At 38.6% G+C, this 23,012-nt stretch overlaps 1 protein-coding gene across 1 annotated transcript in view; it reads right to left on the bottom strand.

The window, feature by feature from the left end:
- Positions 1–511: 511 nt before the first annotated feature.
- Positions 512–23,012, bottom strand: part of ngef (neuronal guanine nucleotide exchange factor) — a 33,554-nt gene continuing 11,053 nt past the window's right edge. Inside the window, exons 3-15 of the mRNA XM_086260662.1 lie at positions 21,260–21,607; positions 20,871–20,935; positions 16,937–17,187; positions 15,902–16,062; positions 15,648–15,800; positions 13,723–13,852; positions 7,450–7,524; positions 6,055–6,144; positions 3,829–3,986; positions 2,692–2,850; positions 1,983–2,062; positions 1,798–1,902; positions 512–1,664 (exon numbers count right to left, since the gene is read on the bottom strand). Of these exons, the coding sequence (XP_086116788.1) occupies positions 1,450–1,664; positions 1,798–1,902; positions 1,983–2,062; positions 2,692–2,850; positions 3,829–3,986; positions 6,055–6,144; positions 7,450–7,524; positions 13,723–13,852; positions 15,648–15,800; positions 15,902–16,062; positions 16,937–17,187; positions 20,871–20,935; positions 21,260–21,607 (1,990 nt within the window). The 3' untranslated portion in view covers positions 512–1,449. The remainder of the gene's footprint in view (positions 1,665–1,797; positions 1,903–1,982; positions 2,063–2,691; positions 2,851–3,828; positions 3,987–6,054; positions 6,145–7,449; positions 7,525–13,722; positions 13,853–15,647; positions 15,801–15,901; positions 16,063–16,936; positions 17,188–20,870; positions 20,936–21,259; positions 21,608–23,012) is intronic.

Raw genomic sequence — 23,012 nt, 5'->3', positions numbered from 1 at the left:
TTCAGATTTCTAAATTCAGTTGATATCAGCAAGTTTCACACATCTGTTTTTATTAACATTAGTATACATCTTACAAATTACTAATTGTAATCCTTTAGATCCAAGGATGAAAATGCTTCATTACTGTGCACAAACATTATATTATAACAGAATTTTGGAGTCATGCATAGTGAATAGCTGTTCATAGTTACATTCTAGACAGTTAATTTAAAATCAATTGCTTTTGCTTTTTTTTTTTTTTTACCCTTTTGTGTTTGTTTTCATGAAATTTTGTGTTTTATGTGCTATTTCACTCCGAATAGTTTTTTCTTTGACAGCAAACAAGAGTTGCAGCTTGAGGTTATTGTGGTAGAACAGAAATCAGGAGAAAATCAGGAGAACTGTGTGTGTTCAACACACACTAGAAACAAAATAGCCCCTTTTTGTACAACAAAAGCCATGCATGTGGTTTTTAATTACTTGTATCTGTATATATATATATATATATATATATATATATATATAAAAAATTGTACATACGTACACATTTAAAGTGCAGAAAATGTTTATCACAATTATAGTACAGGTCTGCAACGAATCAAGCAGATAATGATGGTTATAGAGAAATGGAGAGCAGCAGAGTGGTCTTGACATACAAATCACTGGCAATGTTGTAATCAGAAGTTGTCAAATTTCTTTTTCATTAGTTGTCAGTCTAAAGAGGGTAGAGCTTATTGTATGTGAAACTTGAGACAAAACAGAGTGAGTTTAAATGAACACTAAGAATCTTATTTCTGAGTACATTTTAGTTCTTGAATGCATTCTGTTGAACTCATTAAACTGAAGTCAGCATTAGGTCCTCCTTCTTGGTTGCTGATACAAGATTTAATTTAATAATTGAAAACTTCATTACTTTATAATATACAGTGATAGATAGCTTGACCGCCAAAGAGAAACAAAACAAAGCGTTCTTTGTTTTTATTGTTATAGTTTCCGTAAATTCTGTAAATTGATGAACATCTTTTCATCATTTTGTCCATTTGTAGTGTGTTGGGTCTTTTTATGTAAGTGTAATGAAAGTAACTTTATAATGAAATGACTACAGCTTTACAGTTTTAAAACCTTCTCAATAAGGGGGTTTGACAACATTTAACTTATTAATCCATTGCACACAAATGTGCGGTCCTGCAAACACATGTAAACATTTATGCAATATGAAGCATTTCTTGCACCAGTTGTGCATGGTGACTTTTAGTTTTAGTTTTATCTGCCTTGCTTGCCCTGAAAGAATATCACTGGTTTGAGTTTTTGACTCAAGTACTATATTTTTTTTCCCTTTTCACGCTACAATTGTGGAGTTTCAAAAATATTTTATGTTGTGAGGGCATACGATGCAATTGTCTAAAAATAAAGTTACATTACTGTTATAAATTAACTGCTATTCTTCACTGCTGCCCCCATTTGATTACTTCATGATTTGGAGAAGATGGAGCCTTTTGGTGCATGTCTTCCTGCCCTTACGCCACTCTTGGCTCCAGCATGAAGGCCACCTTCATGGGCCTGTTGGATCCTGATGGCTTCTCTCAGGTTCTGAGCTCGGACTTCCTTGTTCTGGATTTCCTCTGCTACTCGACTAGGGAACCATCCCCTTTCACCATCATGGAGCCGTTCACCCATCATCCAGCCTGGAATAAAGAAGACCAGACCCAAGGTGACCAAAGACAAAATTACAGAAAATAATGCAGAAACCAAAACGTATTAGGTAGAAAAAGCAATTGTTTTTGATAACAAACATAAGCAGATTTTGTATCTACATACCATCATCTGTTCTCTCTAGGAGGTTCAGAACATCAGCCATTTCAGTAGAGAGTTCATCTGGTTCCTGAGCTGAGTATGACTGAATACACTGCACCTGTGGAGAATCTGATAAAAGTCATAGACAACTTAAATTCATGTCTACACAGACAAAGAAATTTACTTGTGGGTTCCGTATTCTGTCTCACCTGGTTGGTGGGCACTAGTAGACATAAAGCGTGTGCGCCGGTTAGGAGTGAGTGCACATATCCATCGAAGCTTATCACTCCTGCCCACATGATAGTACTGATTAATAATCATTTAAAGAAAACCGACTACCACGTTGCTTTATGGTATTTTCACCTTTTTTTGCAAGCAGACAGTCCATACAAAACAATTTAAACCTGTAAGATCCAAGCCAATGCCATGACTCCTTCCATAGAGGGAATTGTAGAACATGTGATCTTGGACCATACTTGGAGCATGATTATTCCTGCTCCCCACTGACCTGCACTTACTCTGCATTTAATGATCCAGGCAAATGTACACTTTAGTTTGTCTCAGTAGTTCAGCTTATCAATATCATGCACAGACTTGTTTCCTACATGAACTTATGGAAATTTCTTTACAAACTACAATGAAGTTCATGATTTCACCCATTCTGTGGCATAACTGGAGACATTTCAGAAGTGGTAAAAAGCTTCAGAAGGACTAAATTGCTTTACTTAAACAATTTTGCAAAGTTTGCTCACATACAAAGGAAGGCCCAGTCCTTTAGGTTTCTTGACTGTCGCAATATTTTTCTTGCCTTGTCATATTTTTCCTGTCTTTACACTGTATTTTACAAATAATGGAAATAGAAGACATGATAGAAACTGCTTAATGGAATCCTAAGAGGATTCTTCTCTGAATACTCACATACTGGAGGTCTTGAGCATATAGTTGACCTCACGCTCATCTTGGTTCTCAAGCAGCTTAAGATTAAAAACATTGGCCAGCTGCTGACCTTGGTCTTCAAGATCTTCTGTTCTCAACATGGCCCGTGTACAGGAGTCAATAACCTGGAACTTGTCCCCACTGGTAACAGTGTAACAGAATTAATATCCCCTGTTTTACAGAGCAACAGTAAAATGATCTGTTGTAATCTAAACATTTCGCAGTTTCCACTTTATTTGGCACACTTTAGTAAAGTAGTCTAAACAGTAATCCTTAGTAAAGATAGCTTTTAGTTTTTAGTGAAGCTGTTTTAAACACATTATTTAATTTATCGTCAGTACAGTAGGAGGGAATATCAGCTTATTATATAATTATATAATTGACTAAACTAGCAAAAAAGGTAGACTAATTAACTAGTCTAAAACTAAGAAACTAAGAAAATTTGAAAACCATTTATGAATAATGCAAGCTGTTCAAAAATTCATAAAAATCACTTAAATAAGAGTTAAAATCTAAAATAACAAAACAATAACTCATCGATACATTTTCTTCCGCTTATCTGAAGTCTAGACTAGCTAATCTTAAACTAGCGTGTTGTAGGTTCGACCCTCCTGTTCCAGAAAGAAATTAGCAGGAACACCAGAGGGGCAAAATACAAGCTACAACACAACGCTCCAGTGGACATCAACATATATGTCCTACCAAGCACGGCCAAACAATTTTCTACATGTATATCACACCACAAACATAACTAAGTGTCTTACTGAACATGATCCGGAATCAGAATCAGATTACCTTAATAATCCCTAAGGAAATTATGTTATGTTATGTTATGTTATGTTATGTTATGTTATGTTATGTTATGTTATGTTATGTTATGTTATGTTATGAATCCTACCATCCATGAGCAGGAAAAAGATCTCGGCTGTGGGTATACCCTGGATGTTTAGTTTGGTTGATGAGATTTTTAAGAAGTGTTATATTTGACCAAGCAAATAAAGGTTTTTGTCAAAAGACTGAAATTCAGAACTGAACCTAAATCAATGTCAGGTGCCAATTAAATATCTATTCAAAAAATTTACAAAACTATTGTGTTAGAGTACTTTACTAAATGCTTACCTGCGTTTGGTGACCAGCAACAGATTATTGAAAAGGAACAGGTAGACAGGCTGGTAGAGCTTACGGCTTCGCATGGTCCTAGTACTCTTTGGTCCACCCATTTGCTGTACGTCGCCCTTCTTTAGCAACCAGCGTGAGTGGGAAATGATGGGCACAGACTACAAGGTTAAGAGAAATAACAAACAAAAAGGGGTACAGACTTACTGAATTGTTCCAAAACAGAATACATTTGGAAATTCAATTAACATAGCAGTGACCATTTACCCACAAGCAAAGAGAAAGCAGTTGCTTTGGGTGATATGGAAAACATCTCAGTCAAAGAGATAAACACAACTGTTTATTAATGAATGTTTAATTAACAATGAGAATAATAGCCAGCTCAAGATGTCCATAAATCTAAATCAATTATCTGAAACAATACATTTTCTCTGTGTGTCAAAAAGAAACAGGTACATGTTGGAACCAGAACTTGACCAGAATTCTCCTTAGACTTCTCATTTGCTGCATGTCTTGCAACAAATTAACAAATGAAGGTCAAACAGTTCTTGATCTCCGTTAGGTGTTTTCTTTGCTGCAATTTGAGCAAGAAAACCTAACTCCCGATGTTAAAAGGAGTCTGCTACTTGACCTCTGTGAAGCATTGATGATTAGGATGGTAATTGTATCCTCATTACCAGAAGTACCCTACCATTAAGACCATGTCTGATGAGGCTTTAGTGGACATGCATCTCTCTTCTCCTGTGTCAGGTCTCTGCTGAATGTTTTTTGTTTCCTATTTTTAAGGACATGACTTTTAGATACTTTCAGGTACTGTTCATCTACTGCAGATCAGTTTTTATGCCACTTCTTCTTTTACCATCCACTTGCTAGTTTCCTCAAATTTCAAATGTGTTCCACATAATGCCAAAATATCCCAAGTTTTCAGCTAATAGCTATTTGGTAATCACCTTTTGGGAGAAAAAATATTATATTCTATGCCCTTCAAACTGTGTTATTATTGATAAATATGTGATGATCATAGATTCAACTAAAAATATTGGGGAAAAAAGTGTTTTTCACAGTCCCCTGGTCCTCCCTTGCTATCGAACCTGTAGCCCATGCCGTCATTCACAGCTGTCATCTTAAGGCTGACGTTTCTCCACAGTCACAACCAGATTGTTACAGTCCCAGTCACAATTTAATGGTCTAAAACAGTTCTTAGTTTTGTGTCTGCTTCCTGGTATGAAATCTTTTTATCTTAGTGCAGACTGACCCTTAATGCTGACCTTTTGTGTCCAGCAAGTGCATCTTGGCCTAGCATTGGCTTGGTGACAGAATGATTATGGCCATTATGAACTCACTGGATTCAGACTCCCTCCAGAAACCCCTCTCCACACATGGAGCTCAGCTGGAAAAGCAGAGATGATGGTTCTCTACCACCTCACTTCCAAACAGGAAGTAATTATCATCGCCATGTATCCCATTAGAGTCCTATTGTGTTTCAGTCTGGTGAGAGGCAGAGCACTCAATGTGGCCCAAGCAATAATTAACTCCAATGATGACTGCTGCTATGCTTTGACTCAACAGAACTCTGACTTTTTGTCATCCTGGCTATAATGCTAAAGAGAACCCTTAGCTACAGCACTTTCAGAAAGACATCTACTGTTGATGAAATGTGTTCCTCATTATTGTAAATTTAAATATTATTATGAAATAATACACATAAACAGCTCCATTCAAAGTGCGATGGATGTCTCTTCTAACAAGACCAGGTTTTCCCCAGAAAGTTTCTCAATTAACTTTAAAGTCCACATCAGTTTTGGACACCACTCAGACAGACAGAGAGTGACTGAAGGGGAACTGGGAAGGGGAGCAGAGAAAACTATAGAGTCCGGCATTGTTTTGGCCAAGTTACACACCAATTGACTAAAAGTGATACTGTACTGCAGAAAGTCAACACCAAGTGAGAGTGCCACCTAAACGAGGATCTCAATCCTAAAGAAAACCTGTGGAGTTAGCTGAACCTTTGAGTTGCCAAGAGGCAGGCAAGAAAGTCGTTGTGCTGTGAGTTTCTATAAAAAGACATGGGCCAGCATTTTTCCTGAGATGTGTGCAAACCTGGTGACCAACTACAAAAAAAAGTTATTTTTTGTTTATTCACTCTGTCTAATGAGTCTGCACTTCGGTCCAAAAACCAATATACTCCCCCTTGATTGAAAAAGCTTGTTACAATAACATGTATTTTACCTTGGATTTAAACTCAAGTGTCTTTTCAATGCTGATAAGCTCCTCGGTGCGACTCATTTTCCGCACCCCTTCATTACACTCTTTTACAATCTGAGAAAGAAACAAAAATTAGAGACAAAGAAAAAAATGATTTACCCCATAAAACAGGAAAAGACTAAACATAAATTCAAACTGTCCATAGTGTTATATTATTATGTATGTTGTATATATTGCAACCCCAACTCTATAACATTTTAATGGAATTAAACAGAATTCAAATACCTGCAGATCTCATAAACCAATATTTTAGCTACAATACAACACAAGGAATGAAATAAGTATAAAATAAAACATTTGACTATTTCATGAAAATATTTAATCACTTTGAATTTGTTACATTCTCTAAAAAGTTGACAAAAGCCTGAAAAAGTAATGCTAAAAAGAAACAAGGGGAGGAACATTTTGCAGCTAATTGGTTTAACTTGCTGTAGACAAGTTAGCAAAAGTAAAGATGTGATTCACCAGTTTCCACAAAACTGGCCGTCCAAAAAATACAGTTTAATACTCTAAAGCCTAACATGTTGCTGGTGTCAGACAGTTATTTTGCAACATTTTTTTAAAACATCTGTAATGATTTTAATGTGGCACCTTGACTGGGATTACTGTAATGACCCAAATATCAGTTGTTGCTTTCAGGAACCATTGGAATTTTACTATTGCACCAGTGGTACAAAAGTTACCGTACTAGTTTGACCTAAAAGTTCTATCGTGCAAAGAGCATTATGAATCAAAATTTGAAATTTGTTTTTTAAATGATATTCATTGTATCCTTCAGTCTAAAAACAAGAGCGATCATCTGACTAATGGGAGCTTGCTTCAAAAGCCTGCATCTCTGACAATATGAGGCCTCATTAGTGATACTGGCAACCTTGCACACCAAGGTATATACAACAACATATGCGCTCATCCAGATGATGCCTTATGTGAATTCCATTTTAAAAATGCTGAACTGCTTACTGTAGATATTTTTAAAAATCAAGGTTTCATCGTATAAGAGTCTAGATTTACCTGCCTGCAGTCAAGACTTCTCACTAACTGAAAACACTAAACATAATGAAACAAAATGGGAAATAAGACCTTTTGATTGTATCTCTTAGGATTTTATATCAGACAAGAATGGGAAAGCATTCTTCTCCTCAGTTCCCATACATTTCCAGACTGTTGTTAAAAGAAAAGTCGATGACGCTACACAGTAATAAACCTTGTCAAAACTTTTTCGAGACATGTTGCTGCCACCAAGTTCAAGTTCAACTAAAAATGTTTTTAAAATGGGGCAGTAGTAATAGTGTCATAAATCAATTAATTATTAGAAAATCAAACGCTGAAAAAGGAAATAAAATGAAAAATGTTGCTCACCTTCTCCAGTTCATGATGTGCTTTTATGGCATTTGCTTCCCTCTCTGAGTTTTCTTCAGCTTTTTTCAGAATGTTCTGTCGAAGACAAAGTGGTCATCATCATCATCATCATCATATACATTTTCTTTGCAAGCGTTCACTGCTTAAAACGTTAAAGGAACACTTCAAAATCACATCAGATTTCACTGGAAAAAAACAGCATGGTAGATAATGTTGAAATTTAAAGTCAGTTGGGATAGAAAGGACCACATCATTTGATGGAATGCAAAACTATTCACCTATAAAAAGTCAAACTGAAACAAAAAAACAGCAGGCTACTTGTGATGGTCCGTTTTGAGTTTTGGGGATGCTTAGTGGTTTCTAGTTTTGATTATCTTTGTATTATAGTTTTTACATTTTGTACTGTTGTAATTCTGACCTTTTATTATAGTGTCATTGTTATGTCCCAGTTATTTCTGCATTGAGTTACCGCAAGGTTGTTTTTATTTCCTTTTTGTGTCCCCATTCTGTCCCCTCAGTCTTGTCTCTTGTCTCTTAGTCTTGGTCTCTGTGTTCATTACTTCCTGTTTTATTTTGACATCCCTTGTTCTGTGTGCATTCAAAATGAAAGATTCTGAGGTCTAACCTGGAGGCATTGGATGGAGTGAAAGATAATGTCCTAGAGGTGTTCTACTGTATTCAAGTAAGTGTGGGGGCCAGTCAATAGTATCAATTCCTTCATCCTCCAGGAACTGCCCGCATACTCTAGCATCATAAGACAAGGCATTGTTGTGCATCAGGAGAAACCCATGAACCACTACACTCGTGTAGAGTCTGACAATGGGTCCAAGGATCCTGATAACCCTGGACCTCAAGTTGCTTTTGCCTAGCCTGTAGGGGTCTGTACGTCCCTTCAATGATATGCCACCCCAGACCATCATTGACCCATCAAAGTGGTCATACTGAATGATGTTATAGGCAGTATAATGTTCTCCCCAGCTTCTCCAGACCCTTTCACATCTGTAACATGTGCTCTGAACAAACCTGTTCTCATATGTAAAAACCACAGGGCACCAGTGGTTTGGCAATACCAACTGGGATCCAGAATTCTGGGTAGAGAGTAGAAGGGTCTACTACAGGATGTGGGGCCATCAGGCCACATTCATGAAGTCTGTTTCTGATTGTTTAGAGACATTCACACCACTGGCTTGCTGGCTTATCCTTGAACTCATCCTGTGCCTCCTTGCACAGAGGAACAGATTACGGTCCTGCTGATAGGTTGAAGACCTAGAGCAGGGGTGGCCAACTCCAGGCCTCAAGAGCCGGTGTCCTGCAGGTTTTAGATATCACCCTGGATCAACAAACCTGAATCACATGATTAGTTCATTACTAGGCCTCTGGAGAACTTCAAGAAACGTTGAGGAGGCAATTTAGTCATTTAAATCAGCTATGATAGATCAAGGACACATCTAAAACCTGCAGGACACCGGCTCTCGAGGCCCGGAGTTGGCCACCCCTGACCTAGAGTAACTTTCTGTTTTCTTATGCTACAAGTAGTGGCACTGGCAAAATGCAAAAAATAGTGAAAAAACAATCAGGAAAAAAATGTCAGTGGCTTTCACCTTTTGAGGAATTGTCTTGTTACACATCTAGTGAACCTGTTGTTAATTTGATTAACACCAAAGCAGCTTAAACTGTTTAAGAACCCCTTGTTTGTGTGTTTGTGTGTTTGTTTGTTTGTTTGTTTGTTTGAGGTGTGTGTTTATGCAACACTGTCTTTGGAACAAAATCATGGTCCCCCATGGTACCTAAGCCTACCTCAAAGTATGAACAAGAGACAAATAACTGAAGTCTAACTGACTCAGATATTGCCCAGATTAACAAGGTCCACGTCAAGTTTTCAGGAAACAGGACATACTGATGAGTAGTGGGATAGGGATACTGGAACAAACCATACATAACTGATAACACAGAATGAATTGGTTGTTACTATGCCAGCAAACCCACTGAGGGAGGTTATTTACAACGCATATGGGAACTGTGGATGAAGTGAGAACCAGCATTCCTCACTGCCACCTGCTCCTGGATCACTGTTTGGTTAGAAATAACCAAACAGCATCAATCAGTCCAACTCAGTGTGTTCCTTCTTCCTAATGTTGCTCTCACTTGGTATTACTACGTCTATCACTACAGCCGTCTTATTCTGCATGTCTACCACTACTATGTCCAGTGGTTAGCCACCACCATTTTCTCTGCCTGTATCTGGAAGTCCCACGGGATCTTAGTTCGGCAATTCTCCACTACCCCTGGGGTGTCTCACATTTTGACCTCGGGACTTCCAGGCCATATTCGGCACAAACACTTCTGTATACTATGCCGGCCACTTGGTTATGGCGTTCCATGTATGTTCCTGCCTGCTAGCATCTTGGACCCTGCTGTTATGTGCTGGATTGTCTCAGGGGCATCTTTACACAGCCTGCACCTGGGTTCTTGCCTGGTGTGATAGACCCCAGCCTCTATGGATCTTGTGCTCAGAACTTGTTCCTCTCCTGCCATGATTAGTGCCTCTGTGCACTACATCACTCCAGGTGGCCTGGAGTGATGTCTCCTTCACTCCAGGCATACAGCTTGATTTCGTCTAGCACTCCAGCTTTGTCCAGCCACTGGTGGGATTTCTGGATGTCAGCCAATTCCTCTATCTGCCGGTGGTACATACTGTGCAGGGGCCTGTCCTTCCATGATGGTTCCTCCTCTTTAGGGATGGGTATCGAAAACCGGTTCTTGTTGAGAACCGGTTCCCACTGTTTCAATTCCTTGGAATTGTTTGCCATTTTTGCAAACGATTAAATAAATAAATAAATAAATAGAAGTAAATAAATATAGGCTTTTTTATAGTCCATCCAGGCAGTGCACAGGTTGGTCTGGTTTTATGGTCTCGAGTGACTGCTTTATCTATCAGTAGATATAGCTTTGCCCCTCTGGTTTTTCTGTCTATTCCTTTCTGAGCCATATAGCTGTTCATCTTAGCTGCTACAATGACAGGATCTTTCATGTAGTGTTGAAGCAGGTCTTTAGGGTTTAGGACTGTCCTGCCTTCACTTAGCCAGTCTGGGTATGTCTCATCCATTAACAGCTGGTTCATTTGTTCTGCCAGGTGCAGTTAACTTCTTTAGACCGTAGATGTACATGTAAGAACTGTCCAACTCTTCAAGCTGTCCAGCTCTTCATGCTTGAGTCTATTTCTTGGATGTCTTCTCATTATGATGGTTACTTAATCCTGTTTAGGGAGGTTACTTTGGTCTGTTATTAGCTCCACGGGCCACTGAGCATTGTTATTATAAGTTGCCGCCGTCTCCGATATGCTCTGTCACCACCCTTGGTGGGGCTGTTCTCATATTGTTCCCCTGCCACTGAGAGCACATCTTGGATGGTTCAGTGGAGTACAGCTGGTTTATGCTCCTGGCTCCTGGAAACAGCCTACATACCAAATGAAAAGGATGGGCATGGCTCCAGACAGTTCTGTGATATAAAGGTCATTTGAGGTCAGCTTCAGTCTGAGATTTGATTTAGCATTCAACATGCTTGTCACAAATGGAAAAAGAAAGTGCATGGCTTTCCCTAAAGTATTTACTGGGCAGCTGTGTCCAAAAGTCCAACCATGTCTGATTTCTGAAAGGGGACTTCAGTGTCTCGTCACAAGACAGTTCTATTAAACTCTCCTGCTGAACAACTGTAAAATCTTCAGACATGTCAGATGCTTTGATGCTGATGCCGTTTCTCATCCAGCTATTCACTTCTGCTGTCCCTGGAAAATATTTACTGAACTGTTGTCTGAAAGAGACAAAGAATGTATTTTTTTTGTATGTAATTTGTATAGTTTTTTTTTCTCTCTTATTTCTTTTCTAAATGTACTTGTATATTGTTCACATGTTGAAATAAATTACCAACCAAACCAAAGAGACAAAGAATGCAACAATGTTGTCTATGACTCCATTGGCAAGGTTTAGGTTGTTGTCAGACAGGAAACTCTCCAAACTGGGGACAGCTGCCTTTTGCTGCTCTACACACCCCAGTTCCTGCATCCTACTTAAATTCAGATATTCAAATAACCTGTCTTAGGAAATCAGCCACAAGCATCTGCGCCCATGGCCTATGGATCACCTTGAACTTAAAAGACTGGAGAGCCAGATATCACTGGTTGATCCAGGTATTGGCATTCTTCATGCGATGGAGTGAATTCAGCCGGGATCTGAACAGAGGGTAAAAGGGTTGCCCAGGAGGCAATAACGAATATAGTCGACTGCCCATTGCATGGCGAAGCACTCCTTTTCCACTGTACTGCCCCCAGCCCCTTATTCAGGCATCAGTAGGCAGAATGAAAGGTAGGGAAACATTAGGACTGTGGAGCAGGCGTTCCCCATAAAGAGCCTTCTTTACTTGCACAAACCCTGCTTGCCACTGCTCTGTTCACTGGACCAGATCTGTGAGGGGCTGGTCAACTAAGTCGGGCATGAACCACCAGTAGTAACCAGCCAGCCCCAAGAGCCATCTCACCTCTTTTTTGGTCTTGGGATGCAGGCAGAATGTGAAGGCTGCTGTTATTTCTATCTGAGGGTGTATCTGACCACTTCTTAAGTGGTACTCCAGATACTGTACATCTGGTCGTCCTACTGCACTCTTCTTTGGGTTGGCTGCGAGCCTCAGAGACTCCAGGACTGTGGCTACTCACATACTCTGGTCAGATTCCACTGGTGATGATAACGTCATCCAAGTAGATGGAAGGATATGCAGCATGACACAACAGCCATAAGGCATTGAAGGGTGGTTGGGGCTTCAAACGAGCCGAACAGAACTGTGACTTATTTTTACAAACCGTACAGAGTGCAGAAGGCTGGTTTTTCCTTGAACTATAGAGGCAAGGTAATCTACCAGTAGTCCTTAGTTAAATCCAATGTTGTGAAAAAACAAGCAGTGCCAAACCGATCCAGGACCTGGGGCATGGAGTAAACGTCAAACTGTGACACTGTCACTGGCTGCAGCTGCTGTCATTGCTGTAGTAAGGACCCAAATGCAGACATTCTGAGGGCAAAACTAGGTTTTAAGGCTATTGAGACTAAATAAAGATGCAAAACAATGACAAGAGGTCACTAGGAAACATTAACTGGGCATGAACTAAATCATTAAGGATGTGACACATGAAGCAAGGAACATGAAACTAGAAACATGAAAACCTGGAACACGTGAGGAAGATGAACAGATGATCTGACAAAGGGGTGAGGAAGACAGAGACAATATATATGACATAATGAGACAGGGGAAGCATTACTGCACACATTTAGCACAGGACGAGTGACTGTCAAAATAAAACAGGAAGTACATGAACGCACGAACATTGACAAGGACACACAAGCTTGACAGTAGAAATGGGGATCTACAAAACATGGAGGCATATAACAGACTCGGGGAGACAAAGGATGAAACACAAGGTGAGGAAAATGGGAACAGGTGAGGGAGATGAAACACAGAGACACAATTAAGGAACCGAGAAACAAATAGGGAACACAAACATGAGACGGAGAGGGAATAAACAGAGACATGACAGGGAAAACATACACATAGGACATGACAGACTCTCAGAGGAGACACAGAGATGAGACAAAGACATGAAAACATGAACCAGAAATAAAAATAATCTCTGAGGGATGAAAGAACTAACTCAAGACTAATCTGTATAAACTTGAACTTAAAACATCTTCATGATGCAACGGAAAGAATCACGAATACAAAATAAACTAAAAATGCTGGGTCAAAGACCCAACACCCTGACTGACACCTCATTCACCTACCAGTAGTCTACACAGAACTGTATAGACGTATCTGTCTTCACCACAAGAACTATGGGGGCTACACAACATGCTATGTGACTTGTTTTACTCCCAATTTTAGCATTTCAGCCAATTCTTTCTGACGCTTTGTCTAGCAGGCTAAAAAATTCCAAGGAACTGAACTACTGGAACCAATTCTCGATTTCCATTCCTACGTATGTATGTATGTATGTATGTATGTATGTATGTATGTATGGATGGATGGATGGATGGATGGATGGATGGATGGATGGATGGATGGATGGATGGATGGATGGATGGATGGATGGATGGATGGATGGATGGATGGATGGATGGATGGATGGATGGATGGATGGATGGATGGATGGATGGATGGATGGATGGATAGATAGATAGATAGATAGATAGATAGATAGATAGATAGATATAACAGTGTTGGTAAACTCACCTGAACAAGAAGCTTGAGCCTTGTAATCCTTTGAAAAGGAAGGATGAGGAAAGATGTAAAGGACAGGCCCTTGACACATGGATGGTTTTCTAGTGTAGCCATGGTGTCCCGAAATTGCTGGTTTCCGTCTCTGGACAGACAGTCATAATCAGAACTTGGACATTCAAACACATTGCTTATTTGAATACTATATGTTCTCCATATACTATATGTTCTTCTCCTTATCTCTATATGTGTTGAGAGATAAGGAAAGTGGCAGTGCAGCAGTATGTCTATGACATGTCTTTGGCCTGTACATATTTAATGGTAGGTTAAAAGGAGGTTCTTTGGAGAGATTCATACTAGAATCAAGAGCAATCAGCTGTACCCTTTAGGGTTCATAAAAGCAAATCATTAGCCTCCATCTCAATCTGTTCCTATCCTTTTTTGCATACCCACTTTCTGCATATCCTTCTTTACTACATACAGTACATATATCTCCTCTCTCGTCTTCTGCTATTCACCCTTCCTCATTGCAAAGCATCTTTCCAAATCATTCAATCTGAGGTGCCCCTCTGATGTATTCATTTCCAATCTTGTCCATTCTCATCACTCCCAATAAAAATTTTAACATCTCTGCCACCTCTAGCTCTTTCTCCTGTCTCTTTTTAGTCATATATAACCAAAAGAAATATGGCCCTACCAAAGATGATACAAATAAGGTCCCTATATGGTCACTAATGACATCAAACCTTTAGTGTCCACCTACATAAAATCAATAACTGCAGCCTTTAAATGCAAAATACTAAACATTTGAACAAGAATGCAAAATAAAAAATAACAATACATGGCTAACACCAAACATTGTGAAGAAAAAAAGCAGTCTTACATGCAATTAAATATGAACTGCCTTTTGCATGAATAAAGCAAATAAAATTATTTTCCCATGAAACTTGTATATGAAATGAAACCAAAATTAGATATGAGATAGGCAGAAAAGCTACAATACAAACAACCCACAATCATTACCTATCCAAACTGACAACATTTGGAGAGCACATTTTGAAAATCACTACAATGACATACATATGAACCCCGTTAATTAAGACAATGTAAAAACACTTTCAAAAAAGTAAGAAAGAAACCAGAATCCCCTTAAAAATTTCCCAATTACCTGGAAAGAAGTGAAAACAAAGGAAAAAAATTAGAAGCTAGAAAGGGATTAAGCCAATAATCTGGGTTTTATAAATTGGGTTAGGGGTTAGGTTAGGTTAGGTTAGGTTAGGTTAAATTGAGTTTATTAAAGACTTTTCTTAAAGACGTGTAAGCCAAAATCCCTCCTGAAACCTGGTGACCAACTACAAGAAATGTCTTTCTATTGTACTTGGCAACCAAAGTTGACCCAGTCATGTTTTGCTTAGAGATTAAATACTTATTTCAGTCAATGGCGTGCAAATAAATGTATAACTTTTATGTAAAAGCATCTTTTTTTTGTTGATATTTTGTCTGTCTCTATTAAAAATTTATTAACAGATTTCATTTATAAGCAAACTTACAAAATTCATCAGGCATCAAATAATTATTTCTCCCATTGTACTGGTCATACCCAACAACACTGTGCATTTTCTCAACATTTGTCATTACAAAAACTTGCTTAACAGAGACTTAAAACATTAACAGATGATATTTATTTTAAAACTTTCTCTAATTCCAAGCATGTATTTATCATTAACAGCAATGCTTACAAAAATAGCAGGAACTATATTGTGTTGTTTTAACAGAAACAAAAACACTATGAAAAATGAATTTTTAAAAAATATAAGTGTAAATAAATATAAATTACGATCATTCATATTTTTCTAACAACAACAAAAAAAATGACTCATACAACACTCCATAATTTAACTATTTGTGTATGAAGAAGGCATATGAAATATAATACTCACAAAATGCGTCTGTAGTTCTTCTCCTGGTACGCCTGATTAATGACGTATGTGATAAACACATTGAAGTGTTTTGCTGCATGGTAATAAACAATGTCACACACATCAGGAATCAAAATAGACTTCTCAATTCGGTGTTCAAGATCCATCAGGAACCTGAAAAAATTATGAGATTTCTATAACTCAAGCACATTGTGTGGCTAAACTTCACAGTTAAGACTTAATAAACTGATTTTGGTTAACATATACTGTCCCACCTTTCACTGGCTTTCATCACTTCCTCGATGTTGGAAAACAGAAAATGCATGTCGGACTGGCTTAGCGTGTTCACTAAAACAGGGTTACGTAGGAAATGTGTCTCTAAAATTTCCAGACTCTTGTAGTAGGATGCCTCTGAAGTGACCAGCTCAAACATGGCCTAGGGACAAAAGGAAATTTCAATACAGTATAAACAAATCACTACCAGGGCAGCTGTCTTTTAATTTGTTTCTTAGCAGCATTGTCAGTCTGTCTACCAGTTGGGCAAATAGTCTTTACTTAGTCCTTTCTAACCATTGCACTTTACAGTGTGTTTTTACTATCTAACCATTCACACACCAGTTCTAGTGGTTTGCTTGGGAGCAACTTTTGGGTTCAGTGTCTTGCCCAGGGCAATTTTAACTTGTAGAAGGATCAAATACCAAATGACCAACACCACAATTAATTGATTATCCACCTTATCACATAAGCTATGGTCTACACTGAAATATTTTAGTATCACTTGGTACATTCGTCTATTTGTATGCCATTTATATGTTTTGCATGCACACATATGCTAAGATCTCTTTATTAAGTGCCTGTTGTGATTGAGTCTGCTAAGGTCAAACGTACATATCGTTACACTTCCTGGAGCTTAGTGTATTTTTTCTAAAGGATTTCCCAAGTTTATGACTAATAAAGTACACTAAACATAGTGGGCCAGTCCTTTTAAATTTTAAATGCAGGTGTTTTCAGTCCCATTGCCACAGGTGAATAAAATCAAAACCTTGGATTAATATAGCGAGTTCATAACCAGCTTCATGTGACTGTTTATCCTGATTGTCATTGTAGGGTAAGTGAATTCAGATAACAGACACATAATCTAGTTACACTTAACCCAGTTTGCAATAAAGGTCTCTCGCCATACAGTCTGCCTTTACAAACATTTGTGAAACAAGGAGTTGTTCTAAAGACGTCATTGAAATCAAACATGTTACTGTAATAAATAACGTTACTCAATCCAAATAACTTTTTGGCATCACAAAATTGCTCACCTCTTGCATTATAATTTCTTTGTGCAGTAACTGAGTAAGCAGACCGCTTGCCTGCACAGCTTCCAGGTTCTGCCACAAGGTCAGTGACTGAGCACTATTCCTCAGCTGCAGCTGTAACACTGGTGGAGACATTACACCAGAGTCTGTCCCCACAGTCCCTGCCTTGACCCCAGGAAAAAGGTTGTCACGCTGACGCCGCTGCTCAATCTCCTGCTGCTTGGAGGTGTCTCGGTATTCCTGGTACAGGAAGGCTAAAGAGTCAAAAAATGATTAGTGCGCGTTAAGTATGCATATACAGCTTATTTTTTCAGTGGCTTCAATTACCATTCTTTCATACGGTGTCTAGACAGAAGGCATACACTATTGTATATGGATAAAAGTTCTGGGTTAGTCAGTTAAACTGAAAATGTACTTGTTTCTTTAGTCTCATTGCCACAAGTGTATAAAATCAAGCACCTAACCATTTAGTCTGCCTTCACAAACATTTGTTATAGGGTTGTTTTAAAGAGTTCACTGAATTTGAGTGTGGTGCTATAATAGTATGCCACTGTTAGAACAAGTTAAAATTCCATCACTTCTAGATGTCATTGTAAAATGAAATTGGTTAGAAACCACAAAACCTATACTATAATTCAGTTTTAGCTCAACTGACCACTAAATCAGATAAAAGGTCTGCGAAATCAGATAGAAACAGTGAGGATAGATAGCAACAAATAAAACTGACTTTAGAGTTTTCCATTTAGGGTGGACAAAGGTAAGTGTGTTAATTCAGGATCAAATGAGTTAACACTTGGGAGTTTGGGGGCATTTATATAATTTACAAACAGTCATTTAGAAGAGAGACCTTGTGTTTAATAATCCACATTTCACTTTTAGGTACAGTTGAGGATAGGGATGGGTATCAAAACCCGGTTCTTGTTGAGAACCGGTTCCCACTGTCTCAATTCCTTGGAATTTTTTGCCATTTTTGCAAACGATTCCCTTATCGATTCCAGTCGCCCCGAATGACGTCACCACGTTGCGGAGCGTCATTTACCTGGCAGGAAACACGGCGGCTCAAACGCTCAAAAGTTTGATTATACTTTACGAGAACGGATGACAACAGGGCAACTTGCAATACTTGCAAAGTAGATATTTCATTTAAGGGGGGAAACACTACGAATATGCAAAAGCATTTGCTCACAAAACACGTGATAACCTTAAATGAATGTCATGTTTTTAATTCCGCTCCAGACTCGTGAATCTCAACCCAGCACCACTCAGGTACCCGAGTGGTGTCCAGAAAGTCCAGAATGCTGTTTATAGAAAACATGTGCTAAAGAGTTTTTTCCTCAGCAGATGTGTGAATGGGGAAAATCAATTTGAAATGTGCAGAGACTGGTGGTGTACCAGGGGCTTCTGTTTAGGGCTACACTTCACTGTCACCCAGCTGGCCTAATGTCCCATCTGCTTGGGATGGCTAACAGTGGCTAATTTACAGTAAGTTGTTCCCCTGTGGTAATTTGTAAATTTTTTTGAAAAGTCGATTTTAGCAGTTATCTCAAAATTAACTGTCATATAGTCTATCGATCAATTCACTGGTTGTGAGGTGCCAGTGCTAATCACCATTCCACCAAAGATACTTACAGATTAAATAAAAATAAAACCAAAATATACAGGAATTGTTTTTGGTATTAGTATGTGTCGGTGTTTCCAAATAATCAATAGAACCACGATCCAGAATTTAGGCAAATATTTATTGAGAATGGGGTGTCTAAATTACTTTGTGTGCATGCTCTTTGTATTGTTATATTATCAAACTCTCATGACATTTTTTAATTTCTGTGTAGGTTCTCAGTCATCCGGGCCTTGATAGTCTAAGAAGTTTGGAAGAAAGTGACTGGACTTCTTTAAGTTTTGAGAAGACACCTCTCATCCAGGAGGCTTATTCAGTTCTAAATCAAATGGTGGAGAGTCCCAGGTATTTAAACCCATACTGGGTGTTGTCCCTTATCACCAGAAGTTTCAAGTGAAACCATTGTGAGATATTGTCTCCACCTTTTTTGTGACCTATTGAGGACACCTGACCTAAGATGTGAGTGCGGTTTGAGGCGCCTGGGAAATGATCTCAAAACTGCATTGTAGGTGGCTGACAGTTGGTGTCATAACAAACCCTCGCTGTTTAATGATGGTTGTTCACAGTGGACATAGATGGCTCCTTTTAGTTTTCAGTCCAAAATGTGAACACTGGCATCCTCAAAATAATGACCTTTATCCTTTAGTTGCAGATGTACAGCTAAGTCTTGTCCTATTGAGGTGGCTCTTCTATGTTACATCATGCATTTATAGAGTGGCTGTTTGGTTTCTGCATTAAAGAAATGTAGTGCAAATGTGCTGCACTGCACAGAATACGTTATGTTGCTTAGTTCGTATTTTTTAGTTTTGTCTTTGGATTGAACCAGTTTTTCTCTGAGAGTGTAGCTGGATCAGTTTGTCTGAGTATCCTGCTACATGAGTGACAACAGTGTTATGTTATGTCATGTTATATTATGTTATTCTGTTTTTCTCCCTGCTTGGGGTCTGACCTTTTTTCCTGTGCATCTTTTCTGATTCATCACAAGTTGTTGTTCCTGGTGGTGATGGGAGTGAAACACTAGATACCAGACTGTGTGGGGGGCTTCTGGTAAACTCGTTAAACAGTGTTAAGGCTTATATGCTCCTCAGTGCATTATCTTTTGAGTCTTCCCTGTATCTTTCCTGGTGAACTATGTTTCTATCTACTGAGTTGATATGATATGTGGTGATACCTGGGTCAAAATCAAAACCGAAGAAGTAGAAAAACTGGTTCATTCCATGGATAAGTTTTAGAACTGAAGAAAACGTTTAGAGGTGAGACGTCTTCACAAAACATAAAGAAGTCCATTTACTTACTTTTCAAGCTCCTTAGAAAAACTTAAATATATACTAACAAAATATTAATAGAAACTCTGGATAATTAAAATTTGTTATTAATAATTGGACTGGTTGGTTCTTATATAGCTCGTTTCTATTCTGCTTGAGCATGCAAAGCCCTTTACAAATTCACACATTTACACACAATCAATCCCAAACCCAAACAATCATTCAAGCACTATTTTTCCTACACCCAAGTGCTTTCTATCTAACATTCACACACATTTATACTTGAGGAGCATATCTTCAGAGACCACCTTGAGATTAAGTATCTTGCCCAAGTATACTTAGACATGCAGACTGGAGACTGGAGCAGCCAGGGATATAAACTACCAACCTTCAAATTATAAGATGAACCTCTCCACATCCTGAGCTACAGACACCCCAACACAGCTAAACTGTGCTTCTCACAGGTGGGCTGAAAGTTTGCTGGTGCAGAAATTGGAACATGTTGTGTAATCTTCCTCAGTCATATACTGCAGATTACTTTTGTGGGTGTAGAACTGGACTTGAATTACATAAGAGCAGGGTGAAAGTACAGTCTCACACATAGCAAAAATAAATGCACAGACTTTAGAGAAACATATGGTCTATGTGTACTGTATTGTTCCACTTCTTAGTCAATTTTCAGGCTTCCTCTTCTTCATTTAAGATTTAGAATTCTTTATTATATTCTTAAATGCTGCCATCATGAGTAAATTTCTACTAATCCCTGTAAAAATCATCCAAAGTGAATTAGACTGTGTGGAGTAGTCTATCAATCCAGGAAACTCTATATGAGGCACAAAATTGCTTAACCAGTCAGCGATCTGAATCTACATACAGGAAGATTTTATCATGCATATTATTGAATTAGTAAAGTGCTAGAGAGCTTACATGAATGGTGTGACTTACCACTGCTTATATTAGCCATAATATAGAAACAAATACAAAAGGGTTTTCTAGCAATAGCTCTGATGGTGGGTGTAATATATGCACTACTCTCACCCTTTGTCAAACTCACCAATATTTTTGATGATTTTGAGACTGTGGCAGATTGTCTGTGAGCATTCTCCATTTCTCAGCACCCTACGAAGAAAAAAAAGGACATACCTTTGTGAAGAGAGCGCTTATCTCTCGCTTTCTCTGGGTGTGTGTGTGTGTGTGTGTGTGTCATCACTACTAAATTTCAAATCTTTTCATAAGATAATATAATTCATAATATACATTCTTACAATGTGTAATTTTATTTTGTGAAAAAACAATAAGCATTTTTATCTTATTTATTTGTCTAATTTCTCGTCATATTATTTGCTTTCATCAGAATTCAAATGATTTTTAATTTTTTTTATAAATTTATATCTCTATTTCTAAAATATTTATATCTCTATTTCTAAAGTAATTTGATCTGACCTGTGGTTCATGTGGATATCCTGGTCTCCTTCAGAATTAGGCTGTTGTGAGTTCATGGTCTTCCTTCTGGTATCCTTCACAGTGCAAGCTTTAGCTGTTTGCTCAGAAAGCTCTTCTATGGCTTCACTGTCACTGTTGTGAGTCCAGTCCGTGCTCATTTCTGCTGTAAAATCTCTTTGCTGGCTGTATGAAGCAGCTGATATTTCCACAGTCCTCTTTCCTCCCACTCCTCCTCTTCTCTTATCCGCAGCATTCTGGTTGTACAGAGCATGTGTGCTACTGAACTCACCATTGCTTGGCAACAAATCTCTGGAATGATGAGGCTGCCGCGAGAGCTGAGGACTACATCTGACAGAAGAAAAACAAGAAACACACCTTAGAAATACATGTACAGAAGCCATTCACATCATCTAAAGCTTAACTGACAACAGCAAATTCTTAAATTTGTGTGCATATTTACTGGATATTATAATTAGGTTTTTTCATTATCACAGGAAAATATATTGCCCTTGTGCATGAGAAATCTTTAAATTAGCTGCTAGTTTATATAACTAGTTTCATGTAGATGTAAGTGAAGAAACTTGGAGAAAGACTTGGATTAACTTGGTCAACGTATTGTTAATTAATTAGCGAGGTGAGAATGGTTCAGGCATTATTGAAGGGCAAGATGAGAGAGGCTAAGGACAATTACTGGAGAAAGCTGGAGTGGAAACTCCAGCAGAATAGCATGACAGAGGTGTGGAGTAGCATGACGACAATCACTGCATCCAGGTCATCCAACAGCAAAGAAGCTGGGGCAGTGAGGACAAAGCCAATGAGCTGAATGTGTTTTTTAACAGATTCAAAACTGAGGTAAATGCTCACCCCTCTGACCTGACCTGTAGTCAGCCTGCAATCCACTCTCCCTCTGTCTCCACATTCCACCATAGCCTCCTGTGAAAGTCCTGACACCCCTCCCCCACCTGTCACTTTCACTCATGACCAGGTTCAGAGAAAAATGAGAAGACTCCACTCGGGCAAGTCTGCTGGACCAGACAAGGTGAGTCCCTGTGCCCTCCAGCTTTGTGGAGTCTTTCATAAACTGTTCATGATGAGTCTAAGTCCGCAGAGGGTCCAGTGTTGTGGAAGACATCATCCCTTATTTCTGTACCAAAAACGCCATGTCCCAGTGCCCCCCCATGGTTAGAGACCTGTGGCACTGACTTCCCACATCATGAAAACCCTGGAAAGACTTATCCTTGACCAGCCCCGACCTATCCGGTCTGTAAGTCTGATGTCATTAGCCATGTCTGGGCCCAAACTCCGCTGCAGGTCCATAAGTCAAACGAACACTGCAGCATTACTGAGAGTTAAAAACTGTCTAAATTCTTTCATCTGTAATAAAATGATCAACGTTCTGCTCTATCAGGTGTAACAATTAAGTTTAACATCCAAGCATCCATGAAAACGGAATTTATGACATTTAACAGAGTTAGAAGTTAGCAGGGAGTTCGCTTGCTAGCTTCCCTCTAAATATAATATACAATGAGGGATTTCTAAAACAAATTAAAACATACAGCTCTACTATCACTTCCAACATAAATGAAGACAGGAAAGTAAACAGCAGCAACGTTTGTAGGGTTACTGAAGTTGGGCTAGTTGGTATATAATGATGTGCTACGTGATCGCTAGCGCGAAAAAGCTATGCTAGCATAACATAAACAGTAAAGCTGGAGGACGAACGCTAACGAACAGAGGACTTTTTTCCACTCGA

This window comes from Aulonocara sp. 'chitande type north' Nkhata Bay, linkage group LG14, assembly GCF_057382095.1.
Source record: "Aulonocara sp. 'chitande type north' Nkhata Bay isolate Kocher_YH1m ecotype deep benthic linkage group LG14, A_spYH_male_GT1.1, whole genome shotgun sequence".
Lineage (NCBI taxonomy): Eukaryota > Metazoa > Chordata > Actinopteri > Cichliformes > Cichlidae > Aulonocara > Aulonocara sp. 'chitande type north' Nkhata Bay.
This window is presented reverse-complemented; position numbering and strand designations above follow the sequence as displayed.